Source organism: Suricata suricatta, chromosome 3 (assembly GCF_006229205.1).
Source record: "Suricata suricatta isolate VVHF042 chromosome 3, meerkat_22Aug2017_6uvM2_HiC, whole genome shotgun sequence".
Taxonomy (NCBI): domain Eukaryota; kingdom Metazoa; phylum Chordata; class Mammalia; order Carnivora; family Herpestidae; genus Suricata; species Suricata suricatta.
This window is the reverse complement of record NC_043702.1, coordinates 106,144,413-106,158,557: the sequence shown is the minus strand read 5'-3', so window position 1 is coordinate 106,158,557 and position 14,145 is coordinate 106,144,413. Positions and strand designations below refer to the sequence as shown.

At 38.0% G+C, this 14,145-nt stretch overlaps 1 protein-coding gene across 5 annotated transcripts in view; it reads right to left on the bottom strand.

The window, feature by feature from the left end:
- The window catches only part of UGGT1 (UDP-glucose glycoprotein glucosyltransferase 1), a 108,696-nt gene that overhangs the window by 60,141 nt on the left and 34,410 nt on the right, over nucleotides 1–14,145 (bottom strand). For all 5 annotated transcript variants that reach the window (XM_029934798.1, XM_029934795.1, XM_029934794.1 and 2 more), the window contains 4 exons: nucleotides 12,476–12,595; nucleotides 11,113–11,198; nucleotides 7,082–7,217; nucleotides 3,884–4,015 (listed from right to left, as the gene is read on the bottom strand). In XM_029934798.1, coding sequence (XP_029790658.1) covers nucleotides 3,884–4,015; nucleotides 7,082–7,217; nucleotides 11,113–11,198; nucleotides 12,476–12,595 — 474 coding nt within the window. The remainder of the gene's footprint in view (nucleotides 1–3,883; nucleotides 4,016–7,081; nucleotides 7,218–11,112; nucleotides 11,199–12,475; nucleotides 12,596–14,145) is intronic.

Genomic DNA, 14,145 nt, shown 5'->3' with positions numbered 1-14,145 from the left:
ACAAAGAACTCACATCTTTTCAAGCTTCAATAGTAAATATTCGGCTACTATGTATTAAATACTGCATGGTTTGCCCAAGCTAAGATGAAACCACATCATAAATCAATATGCATTTTGCATTTTCTTTCATTATCTACAAAAGGCTTATTTTAATACGGGCGCCTCAGAGGCTCAGTCAGTTGAGCGTCTGACTTCCGCTCAGGTCATGATCTCATAATTCAGGAGTTTGAGCCCTGCGTTAGGCTCTATGCTGACAGCTCAGAGCCTGAAGCCTGCTTCGAATTGTCTGTCTCCCTCTCTCTTTCTGCCCTTCCCCTGCTCACACACTCTCTCTCTCAAAAATAAATAAACATTAAAAAAAGTATTTTTTTAAAAGCTTACTTAAAGAAATAATAGCTGAGAACTCCCACAAATCTAGGGAGAGATTTGATCAAGTTCATGATTCTTATAGATCACCAAATAAAATCAACTTATAGAGATCCTCTGCAAGATACATTATAATAAAACTGTCAAAAATCAAAGACAAAGATAGATTCTTGAAAGCAGCAAAAGAAAACATACTTGTCACTTACAGTTAAGGTTCTGAGCAGATTTCTCAAAAGAAACCTTACTGATCACAAAAGAGTAAGATGATATCAAAGTGCCAAAAGATAAACACTGCTAACCTAGAACACCCTACCTGGCAGAGTTATCCTTCAGAAATGAAGGAGAGGTAAAGACTTTCCCTAACAGACAGAAGTTGGAGTATTTCAACACCACTAAACCTGTCTTACAAATGGAGAAAGGAGTTCTTCAAGCTGAAATGAAAGTATGATTAGCATCATAAAGACATATGAAAATATACAACACACCGGTAAAGGTAGGTATACAGTCAAATTAAAAATACTTTAGCAGCACCTGGGTGGCTCAGTTGGTTAAGCATCTGACTTTAGCTCAGGTATGATCTCACAGTGAATTCGAGCCCCACATCAGGCTCTCTGATGTCAGCAAGGAGCCTGCTTCAGATTCCCTGATTCACTCTCTCTCTGCCTCTCCTCTGCTCACGCTCACATGCACTCTCTCTCTCTCAAAAATAAATAAGTAAATAAATAAATAAATAAATAAGAATATTCTAATACTGTAATATGCTGCTGGGCTAACCACTTAATAACTCTAATATAAAAGTTAAAGGGCAAAAGTATTAAAAATAACTTCAGCTAAAATAGTTGGTTAAGGAATACACAACATAAAAAGAGGTAAACTGTGACATCAAAAACAGAAACCAGGAGAGGGGCCTGGGTGGCTCAGTCGGTTGAGCATCCAACTCCTGATTTCAGCTCTGGTCATGATTTCATACTTCATGAGATGGAGCCCCACATGGGGCTCCTCGCTCTAAGCATGGAGCCTGCTTGGGATTCCCTCTATCCCTCTGTCTCTGCCCCTCTCCCTCCCTCTCAAAAAAAAAAAAATAAACTTAAAACAGAAATGGGGAAGAAGTAAAAGGGTAGAGTTTTTGTATGCAAAGTTATCAGCATAAAGCAGACACTATATCTTTAAGATGTTTTATATAAGCCTCAAAGTTCTAGCTAAATAGTGTTCTGTTCAATCCCTCTAAAACCTGGATCACTACAAAGGACAAACTGATGGTTACCAGAGGGAAGATGGTGGGGAAGTGAGGAAATAGGGGATGGGGATTAAAAAGTACATTTATCATGTTGAATATAAAATAATAAAAAAATGCATTGTTGAAAATTAAAAATAAATAAATAAATACATAAATAAATAAATAAATAAGAAGACCTGGATCAACTTGCAACAGATCTCTTAAGCAAACTCAACTAACCAAGTTAATAGCAACAAACACTAGCTAATAAAGCATGCTGACCTCTAACTCTAGTGAGCTACTCTCTAGAATGCACACACTTATCTCCCTTCATTTGAGCTAAATGTTCACCAAAAATCAGATATATCTGTCCCAATCCAAATATTTTTCTCAGTTAGATAACATCATTTAATACTATGCAACCAATAAAATATGACTAGAAAAAGAAAAAGTCAGTCTCCTCAAGAAAACAAATCTAATGACTAGAAATTCAAAAAGATACCAGGCTAAAATAAATAATGCTAAATTAGGTGTGGGTAAGACTACTATAAAAGACTTGGGAGAAAGATTATAAAAATGTAGAAGGATTCTGTACCCAGATGAAAAAGAAAGTATAAACAATTCATTATGAGTATGGTTTCTAAAGGGATTACAACTCAGATCTCCAAACAGAAGAACCAAAGGCCTGTCCTTCATAGAAAGTTAAAAAAAAAAAAAGCGGGGGGGGGGGGCGGTGTGCCTGGGTGGCTCGGTCAGTTGAGCAGCCGACTTCAGATCAAGTCATGATCTCACGTTCATGGGTGAGATGCTCATCGGGCTCTGTGCTGACAGCTCAGAGCCTGGAGCCTGCTTCAGATTCTGTGTCTCCCTCTCTCTCTGCCCCTCCCCAATCATGCTCTGTCTCTCTCTGTCTCAAAAATAAATAAAACATTAAAAAAAAAAAAGTAAAAAACAAAATTTTTTGGTAAGTAAATACACTTTAATTGTTTTAAATCAAAACATCTCAGGGGACCCTGGGTGGTTCACTCGGTTAGGCGTCCGATTTCAGCTCAAGTCATGATCTCATGGTTCGTGAGTTCAAGCCCCGCATCAGGCTCTGTGCTGACAACTCAGAGCCTGGAGCCTGCCAAGGTTTCTGTGTGTGTGTCTCTCTCTGACCCTCCCATGCTCATGTTCTCTCTTTCTCAAAAAGAAATAAACATTAAAAAAAAATTTTTTTTAATATTATTGGTAATTTCCCATTTCATGTAATTTATTTGGAAGGTGGATTTATCACTGCTATATCTCTTTTATTTATTTATTTTTGTTACAGCCCTTTTATTTTATTTTTTTAGTTTTTTATTTTTTATTTTTTTAATAATAGTTTATTGTCAAATTGGTTTCCATATAACACCCAGTGCTTCTCCCCACAAGTGCCCCCCACCATGATCATCACCCCCTCCCTCCCTCTCCCCTTTCAGTAAAACATCTCAGAAATGTATTTTTATTTCTTGCCTGAACATTTATTTTCAGTAAACTGACTAACCTTGTTTCTGTTTGCAGTAAAGGTCCTTTTAGTGTATTTAATGTCTCACAAGAAATAGTATTATCTTTAAATAAAACTTTAAAATATTTCTCTATATCTTTATTACCACTCTTTCCACTCTGTTTATTACATTTCTTTTTTTAATTTATTTCTTTTTTTTATTTTTTTAATGCTTTTTCTGTATTTTTGAGAGACAAATAGAAACAGTGCGAGCAAGGGAGGGTCAGAGAGAGAGGGAGACACAGAATCCGAAGCAGGCTCCAGGCTCTGAGCTAGCTGTCAGCACAGAGCACGACATGGGGCTCAAACCCACAAAGTGTGAGATCATGACCTGAGCTGAAGTCGGATGCTTAACAGACTGAGCCACCCAGGCACCCCTGTTTATTATATTTCTAAATATATTTTTATCTTTAGCCTAAACAACTAAATAAATGATACACATCAATATAATACAGCATAACCTGCTAAGCATGCATCATACACTTCTGTTAGCTGCTATGTGGAACACATATCGCACGAGTACTACCACTGCACTGTGAAAAAGAAATTTTTCAATTTAATGGTTGATACGCCAACAAAAAGTCGATGATATCTTTACAAAATTGAAATATAAACTGCATTTACAAACACAGAAAAGTGACCTGGTTTTTAAACTGCTAAATGCTAAGTACCTAAACACTTTAACTACCACCTTTTTAAATTATAATTCCCCCAAAAAAGGAGATAAGGAAAATATAGCATCATGGTCCGATGAGAAGCGCCATGGAAGTTCTCACCTTCCGATTCTGATCATAAGCAGAGTCAATCCCCAAAATGCTATTCACTTCGACATACGGATACTTCTTCTCCAGGACACTGACCACATGTTCAACTTTTACTTTTTCTCTAATCCGTACTTTGTTATAGATCTGAAGAAAGAAAAACCGGTTAACCATTACACTTTTAATCCAAATTTCAGAATGTTTATTACAAAAGATTTATGAATGTAGAAAAGCATAGCTACTTTTCTTGAAAGGGCAAATGGAACATGTTAGCAATTCTCCCCTTTTTCATATACCTTTTAAGATGTCTTCTTATATTAGAAACTACGTATTCTTAAAATGACCCAATTGGTTCATACAAAAAGTCCCAGATATAGGGTGGCTCAGTTGGTTAAGCCAGTTCGTGAGTTCGAGCCCCACATCAGGCTCTGTGGTGACAGCTCAGAGCCTGAGACCTGGTTTGGATTCTTTGTCTCCCTCTCTCTGCCCCCACTCCGCTTTTTATCTCTCTCTCAAAATTAAATAAACATTAAAAAAAGTTTAATGTGTTCATTTTTAAAAATTTGAATACCTTTACATAATCCTTGAAATAAGAACTCATGGCCATCAGGTTTAGGCGGCATAAGTTATAAATTAAGTGTGGCAAAATCCTTGCTTTTTAAAAGCACATATAGGGCGCCTGGGTGGCTCAGTCAGTTAAGCCTCCGACTTCGGCTCAGGTCATGATCTCACATTCGTGGGTTCAAGCCCCACGTTGGGCTCTGTGCTGACAGCTCAGAGACTGGAGGCTGCTTTGAATTGTGTCTCCCTCTCTCTCTCTCTCTCTCTGCCACTCCCCCTTTCATGTTCTGTCTCTCTCTGTCTCAAAAATAAATAAAACATCAAAAAAAAATTTTTTTGGTGGAGCAGCCAAGATGGAGCCGGTAGCCAGGGGCACCGGCCCACTGATCATGAACAACAAACAGCCCCAGCCGCCACCACCTCCTCCACCAGCAGCTGCACAGCCTCCTCCCGAAGCCCCACAAGCCGGCGGAGGTCTCCTGCCCTGGGGCAAAGCCCGGGAGTTCAACCGCAACCAGAGCAAAGATTCGGAGAGATCCTGGTGCTGCACTCAGCTCTTTGGGGACATCACTGGAACTGGTGGGCTGGGACCCTGAGTACTGCTTGGAGGACAGGAAGGCCAACACTTGATGAGAGCCCACTGTGTGCTACGTGATTTTGATTCAGCCTTAAAAACCTTAAAGATCAGGGTGCCAGGATGGCTCAGTTGGTTGAGCATCTGACTTCAGCTCAGCTCACATCATGATCTTGCAGTTCAGGAGTTCAAGCCCCATGTCGGGATTTGTGCTGACAGCTCAAAGCCTGGAGCCTGCTTCAGATTCTGTGTTTACCTCTCTCTCTGCCCCTCCCTGGCCCATGCTCTGTCTCTCTCTCTCCCTCAAAAATAAACAAACATTAAAAAAGAAAAAAAAATTTTTTTTTAAAAGGCAGATATAGGGCGCCTGGGTGGCTCAGTCAGTTAAGCCTCCAACTTCAGCTCAGGTCATGATCTCATGTTCATGGGCTCAAGCCCCGCGTAGGGCTCCATGCTGACAGCTCAGAGCCTGAAGCCTGCTTCGGATTCCGTGTCACCCTCTCTCTCTGCCCCTCCCCACTCATGCTCTGTCTCTCTCTGTCTCAAAAATAAATAAAACACTAAAAAAAAGCATATATAAAACAAATAACACAACTATGTCTTTACACATATAGTTAAATACCTAGAAGGACACAAGACAACCTTTTAATAGTGGTTGCCTTTAAGGAACAGGATTACAGAGGGGAGAGACAGAAATTCTAAATCAATACACTTCAGTAATATTTTCAAAAATTTTTACAATGAACATACAATGTTTGTTTCTGTTGCAATTAAAAATAAACAAAGAGAAATGAAAACTCATATTATCCTTTCCTTTATACACACAGATATTGGTGAAAACACATCATCAGCACCTTCTTCTGGACGTCTTTCTCTACAGCCTTGCTGCAAACCACCCTTCACATCACTTCTCTGAGATCCTGGCAACAGGTCACCAACTAGAGTCCATGCCTCTTTGTCTACCCATGGTCAGACCCATCTCCACACATCTCCACACATCTCCATACCTGCATCAGAATGCTGTTTCTAACTGGAGTTTAACCCTCTGCAGTCCAGACACTCGTTGCCTGGCCTTAGAGCCTCAATGACTGTGTTCCCCCTTCAGCACCGCTCAAGCCCTACTGACAACAGGGAATCACGACCTCTGATGTGTGGCCATCATTCATCTCACTCCGGTTTTTCCTCCTGCATTCAGCTAGGGCCACTTCCCACTCCACAACATTGCCATCCCTAGTGGAGTGAGTCCTGGTGTTGCTACGGTCAGCTACACCTTAACCATCTGCATGGTCCTGTCCCCCACCAAACTGTAAGGTCTTTGATGACAGGGGTGAAGTCTTACACTTCTCTGCATCCCTTGCAGCTAGTACCAGGCCTGGAAAATGGTGAGTCTTCAATAGATGATAGCCAAATGAATATATGAACATTTTAATAAAAAATGCCCTGGACTGAATCTCTAAAGAATAAACATAACAAACATAATAAATAGCATGCTGACATCAAGTTTGTAGGTTAAATTCAACTGCATTCAAGATGGTTTTCTAATAATCACTACTAATCTATAAGCAAACAATTATTACTTATAAATTTTTTAAATATTCAAAAATAGAAAAAAAAAGAGTTCCTTGTTTGAACTTGAGCAATTATTTTAAGTATATATAAAAACCAGGGCATTTCAGAGTTTCCAAGGTAAAAAAAAAAAAAAGGAAAAACAGACAATTAGAATTTATTTGAATATTAAATTATCAAAAAGAACTTAAAGGGAAAAGAAGCCAACATTTTTTTTAAACAAGCAGAGAACATCACATTTACCAAAAGAATTAGGGATTTTAAATCACAAAAGTCAGAAGACTAAGATACCTTAGTAGGGCTCCTAAAGAATCTATCTCAGCCTAAACCACAGCAATCTATTATAAACACTGGTGAATCAATAAAGGCAACTTAAATATAAATACAAAGGTTGTGAGAATAATTTACCATACTTTTTCTCTTTACTGAAATATAAAATCCTCTTAACTCATACTATGTCTTAGACAAAGTTAGATTAAGAAAATTATTCGCCATTTTGATTGAAAACATACATGTATCAGAGTTTGGAAGGCATGATAATCGTCCACTTCTTGCGCAACATAATTATACGCTCTCAGAATAGCCACTCCAGCATCTTGCATCCCATCAACATCTTCAGAGTCATTAACCACAAAGATTAAACCAATTCTGGGGGAGAGGGGGAAAGGCAAAAAGAAGAAAAAGAAACTTATCTCAAAAATGCAACTGGTTAAAAGGAATGGCATCCCTCTATCCCATTCACATACTGCAGTTTTCTCTACTGAAAAGCTCTAATATGGCAGGTAAAGGCATTCATCACTTGTAAAATAAAAGCGGTTCCCGAAGGAGGCTTTAGACTATTCTACTGTTAAAGCGCACTGTTTCCACATGGTGAAATGAGGCCTCCAGTGACATGAAGGGTTTTGCGATAGTTTTAGATGGAGATTTTGTGGTTTCTAAAGACAAATTAGAGGACATAAATGTTTTCAGAATGTGAAAATATATTAAAAGGGGGGTGGATTTTGAAATTTAACATAGGCAATATGGGAAACATGAAAATGTTTATTTACTATTAATGTGTTGGCAAAAAGCTACAACCAAGGTTCATGTTTATCACATTTTAAAATTTAAAGAACCACAAAAGATACCATTACCATCTACAAACTGGCCAAAACCAAAAAACAAACAAAAAAACAAACCAAGAACCTTTCACTAGCCCAAACAGAAGTCACTAGCCTACATACCAGAGCAAAACCAGCTGAGGTGAGAATGCACAGTCTATTAACAAATGGTACTAGAAAAACTGGACATTTTCACAGCATAAAAAAACCAAATCTATACAGAGACCTTATACCTCACAAAAAATGAACTCAAAATGGACCATAAACATGAAAGTAAACCACAGAACGATAAAATTCCTAGAAAAGAACACAGAAAATTTAGGTGATCTTGAGTGGAGCAATGACTTACTAGAACTAACAGCAAAACATGATCCATGACCAAAAAAAAAAAAAAAAATGGGGGAGCTAAAGTTCACTGAAATTAAGAACTTCTGTTCTGTGAAAGAAACTGTGAAAGAAGAGAATGAAGACAAGCCACAGGCAGCAAACCTGTGAGAAACACTCATCTGATAAAGGACAGATATCCAAAATACACAAAGAACTCTTAAAACTCCACAATAAAAAGTTGAAAAACAGGCAAAAGATCTGAATTGATACCTCAGCAAACAAGGCACAGAGTTGGCAAATAAGCATAAAAAAAGATGTTCGACATCATGTCATTAGGGAAGTTCAGAATAAAACCACAATGAGATACCACTACACACCTATTAGAAATACTAAAATCCAAAACACTAACAACAAATTCTAGAGAGAATGTAGAGCTCATTACAGGAACTCTTACTCATTGCTGGTAAGAACATAAAGCATGACAACCCCTTTGAAGACAGAGTGGCAATTTCTTATAAAATAAAACAGACTTTTTACCATAAGATAAAGTGATCAAACCCCTTGGTATTTACCCAAATGAGCTGAAAGCTTGTATCCACATAAAAACCTGCACACAGATGTTTATAGCAGTTTCGTTCCTAACTGCTCAAACTTGGAAGCAATCAAGATGTCCATCAATAGGTGAATGGATTTTAAAAAAAAAAACAAAAAACTATCATACATCTACACAATGGAATATTATTTGGTAATGAAAAGAAATGATCTAGGGGTACCTGGGTGGTTCAGTTGGTTGAGTGGCTGACTCTTGATTTCAGCTTTCGCCATGATCTCAGTCATTAGATCAAGCCCTGCATCAGGCCCCACACTGAGCATGGGGCCTGCTTAAGAGTCTCTCTCCCACTCTTGAATACTGAAAACAAATCAAGGGCTGAAGGGGGAGGGGGAAAGGAGAAGGGTGGTGATGGGCATGGAGGAGGGCAATTGTGGGAATGAGCACGGGGTGTTTATGGAAACCAACCTGACAATAAACTATAAAAAAAAAAATACATCCAGAAAAAAAGGTCTCTCCCCCTCTCTCTGCCCCTCCCCCACTTCTGCTTTCTCTCAAAATAAATAAACATTTAAAAAAGAAATAATCAAGCCACAAAAAGACATGAACAAACCTTATAATCATACTGCTAATGAAAAAAGGCCAATCTAATGAAGTTACATACATCATGAGTCTGGGAAAGGTAAAATAAGAGAGACAGTAAAAAGCCCAGCGGATGTCAGTGCCTGAAAGAAAAAACAGGTGGGGTGCAGGGGGTGTGGAGGGCGATGAAACTATTCTGTATGATTATGGGACAGTGGAAACATGTCATTACATGCTTGTCAAAACCCGCAGAATACACAATGCAAACAATGAACCCTAATGTAAGCTATGAACTTTAGTTAATAATGTATTAATACCAGTTAATTAGTTAACACTGTTCTAAAAAAACAGTCTATCAATTAAAAAAAGAAAAAAGGTAAAGCCTAAAACTAGAAGAAGAAAACACACATATCAAACATCCATCTCCTGAGGCATGTGGAGAGTGTGTGTATGTGTAGATGGTAGTGGCAAGAGTTTGTTTATAGATAAACATTGTTTTTGTTTTATAAAATCTCACTTGTAACAGAAATCATATGCGGAGGTTCTAGGCAGAAATGACCTAAATGTTAATTCTTACAAAAATAAAAATAAGGGCTAAGTATCTCCTCACAAAGGAATTCCCCTTTCCAAGCTTCCAATTTCTAGAAAGGGCATCAGAGTTTTTCTCTTAGCTAGGCCCCAAAATTCAGACTTCTGTTTCTCTCAGGCCCGGTCTCTCATCAAGTACCATTAGGGAGTCTCCCAGATTTGTCCCCTCCTCCCCTCAGCTCCTGTCAATGCCCTGACATACCACATCAACACAAACAAGGACTAAAACACCAGCCACTCTGCCTTGGGTCTCTCCACCAACCGAGCAAGCATGCTTCCCTGCTGCCCTTGAGTTTAGTGCCTTCTCACCCACCTTCGCAACATGAGGACTTCATTCCCTCTTCTCGTGCCTCAATGCAATTCAGTATTTACTTAGTGCCCACTGTGTACCATGGGCCAACATCTGTGTTCTTTTATTTCCCTTTTCACCAAAATACAGCTCTGGCTGTAATCTAGTAGTTCAGTCCTCTGTCAAACCAGGAGGCATTCATGTTTTACATGAAAAATCTCAATAAACAAAAATCTCTGCTTTTCCATCCAAAAAATCCTCTATTTTCTTCAAAGCTTAACTGAAATCCAACTGTTCCATGAAACCTTTGTCCTTCCCAAATGTCTTTGTTCATAATCTTTTGTTTTCCTTGAAATCCTAAAACGCTTATGACTAGAAGAACACAAGCTAGCACCTGATCAAATATCTTCTTAAAGACTCTGAAAGTATTCACAATATTTTTTTCAAGAAGGTAGGAATAGGGCTTAGATACAATCCACAGCATTTAGCTCAGTGCTGGGTACAGAACACACAACATTTGTTAGCTGGACTTTTCTTCTCTATTTTCATGTTTTCTAAGAATTCAGATTTTTGTCAGCACATAAAATTCCCAGATGTTATTTGGAATGTAAGTGAAAATATCTTAGTATGTATATGTAAAAGCTTTTAAAAACTGTTCTTAAAAAGCAGTGAAAAACTCACCCAAGTACCCAGTTGGTAGATTTTGAAACATGAGTGAAATAAATGTGCCTGCATCTACTAAAGGTTGTGTGTACATTTAGCTCTTGTCAGTCTAACAGGAATTATGGGGGAAATGGTCTCCACTGAAGTGGAAACAGGCTCTGTCATGTGGATACTTACCTAGGAAAACTCCCTTCCAGTGGGAAGCAAGATGAGACCATAAACTATTTTTACATGGGCTATTTATTAATAATTCAATGATGCCAGCATTTATTCATTTAGAATGAAATTTTCTGCCTCAAAGATACTGCTTCATACTAAGCAAAGATAAAATGGTCATTAATGGTCTGACTATTAATTATCCAGTAGCACCAGACTTGCATTTATGAATGACAAACAAAACCTCAGCGAATTAGATATATATCATTCAATAAATACCAGTGTTACCTTAGTGGTATATGATTACTGAGGAGCATCTCAGCTGTGTTCATCAACTCTGCTGTGGTCTCATGAGCAGGATCAACTATGAAAACCTGTGAAGGGGAAAGGAACACATAAAATGGAATGTATTCAAATGTAACAGAGCCAATAAAAATGCCATTACTCTTTGTACCTGAAGGTGATCTTTTTTCAGTTACTGTTGAACCACATAAAAGCAGAGTTATACAATAGCAGTTTCCCACCTTTATGTTAAAAGAATTCAGTACTGAAAGGTAAAGTTATTTTCTCACAGTATTCTGCTAATAGTACGGGGATTGTGTTCCAGACTCCTAACATTCACACTTCTGCTACACCTAACACTACCCAAGTTTTATCAACTCTCCTGCCTTAGAAAATGGAGACTACCTCTTTATGGTATTCATCTGTAAGCATCTCTGAATTAATGATTCATGATGTACTTCAAATACATGTATAATCTCATTTAATAAAGTTCAGATATATGGGGAAGAGAAACAGAATGAAATTTTGACTGAGAAAGGAAAAGTGGTTTCAAGAGTAAGGCAAGTACAGAGGATAGTCTCCCTTACAAGTTCTGGGGAAGGAAACCATGGCACCAATCTGCCCCTACTTTCTTTAAGAGCAGATGGTGGAAAAGGAAGACATAAAAGGGAAAAAGAGAGTGAAATAAGAAACCTCTTTTCTCTCTCAAAAGCAGTGAAATACAGAAAAACAAGTAGGAGTTCACAGATTTATTTAAGGGAATTAACTGAACTATTAAATTTTAGAGATTAAGATACTAAAGGAAAAGAGTAGCAGCATTTTCATCTTCTGAGTAAAACTATTGTAAAACTAAAATAACACAACCTAAACTTTCAGTTTAAGTGAGGAACACTTCCTTACACCCTGATGGAGGAAGTAATGCTACTATGACATCTCACAATCCGACACGTGGATCAATACATTTAAAAACACTCTCAGGGGCCTGAGTGGCTCAGTTGGTTAAGCGTCCGGCTTCGGCTCAGGTCATGATCTCACACTTCGTGGGTTCGAGCCCCGCGTCAGGCTCTGTGCTGACAGCTAGCTCAGAGCCTGGAGCCTGCTTCAGATTCTGTATCTCCCTCTCTCTCTCTGACCCTCCCCTACTCGCACTGTCTCTCTCTATCAAAAAAATAAATAAAAAACATTTTAAAAAAATAAAATAAAATGAAAACACTCTCAGTTTGAATATGGAGCTAGAAGAACATATTTAGTGGTCATAGAGGTGAGAGAACCAGCTAGTATAGAAGTGAACAGTCTAAACATTGCTGAAAGGTAGGGGAGAAGGCAAGGGAGAAACAGAGCTCATGGCCAGACAATGAGTTTTACTCACCATGTTATGCAAGTTTTTCCTGATCTGCCGGATAACCCCAGGAAAGGTGGGTCGAAGCAATTCCTGTAGACTAGAAGGCCATGAATTATACCTGCTATCAACCTCCAGGTTGTTGACCCACTGGCGGGGGGGGGGGAAAAACAACATGGTGCATACACTTTAGTCACCATTAGTCAAAGTGCCAGAAATGACATAAGACTTGAAATGATTTTAAGAAGAATCACTTGGAAAAGGCCATTTTCAAAAATACAAAGATCAAATATAAAACTGAGTGACTAAAGCACAAGCCACAGAATAAAAGATATCTGCAACCTCCAAAACCAATAAAGGACTAGGGTCAAGACAATGTACACAAATCTAACATAACAATAATAAAAGACCCCCAACATACGAGAAATGAAAATCAGCCATGGAGATGAAGAAATTTACAGAGGAAATTCAAAACAGCAATTAACACAAGGAAAGAGGTACATCCTCACTAGTAATCTGATAAATAGAAACTAAAACCACAGTGAAATTTCACACTCATTAAACTGAAAAGAATTTTAAAGTTTGTTAATATCCAAGAATCAGTAAGGGTATAGAGTAATGGGAACTCTCACCCAATGCTGGTGCTTGGAATAGTCTTCTTAGAGAAGACAAGGTAATAAAATAAGTAACTTTATTACTCCCCTACCACTAAGTAGGGTTGTAGACATCTATCCCAAATAAATTCTCACATACATGCACAAAGAGAGAAATACAAAAAGATATGGTACTGCTTATCATGGCAACAAAATTGGGCACAACCTAATTCCATAAAGGGAGCAGTGAGGAAACAGTATGTACTATTTCTACAAAAAGGGCAAGGTGGGAAAGTACGGGGATATTACTTTGTGCAGAGTACTTATGGAAAGATACACAAGTAATTGATAATGCCTGCTACTTCTAGGGACAAAACTGGACAGCTGAGTGATAAAACTTTTCAATATATACCGTTTTGTATGTCTTGAATTTTAAACTGTGACTGTATGAAAGATTTTTTTTTTTAAATACAACATAAAACATGAGAGGTTAAACTATAAGTCTGACAAAATTGTTGAGTAACAAAGGAAACTAATAAAGAACACTGCCATGGTGGCATTTTCAAAATTTCAAAACATACAAGAGAAAATAAAGTGATTAAAACAAGGGACAGGATGAATGCACACCTAGTTTGGAAGAAGAATCACTTGCAGGGAGGAAATGGGTGGAACTGGGAAGAAATCTAAAGAGGACTTGGATGGAAACATTGCTTTCTTCCAAGAAAACAAGATCTGACACAAAATGATTAAATGTTAACATGTAGAAAGTATTGTGATAAGCTATATTGCTGTGACTTATATTCAATCTCTTTACTCTTTGTAATTACAAATGTTTTTAACAGGAAAACAAATGACATAACAATACTTCTCAAAATAACCACTACAGAACTCAAATAATGATCATCTTCATCCTACACAATTTTCTTTGGAAAAATTTTCCTTACAATAAATGCTGTATAGAAACCAAGCAAAAATGACAGGAGGGCCAAGGATGGGTCAGGCGCATCTCGAACATTCATTCTGCTTTGACCACAACTGGCCAGAACAGCCCTATTCCCTCCATTCTCTTTTACACACAAGGAGACATCAATACAGCAGATGTAAATC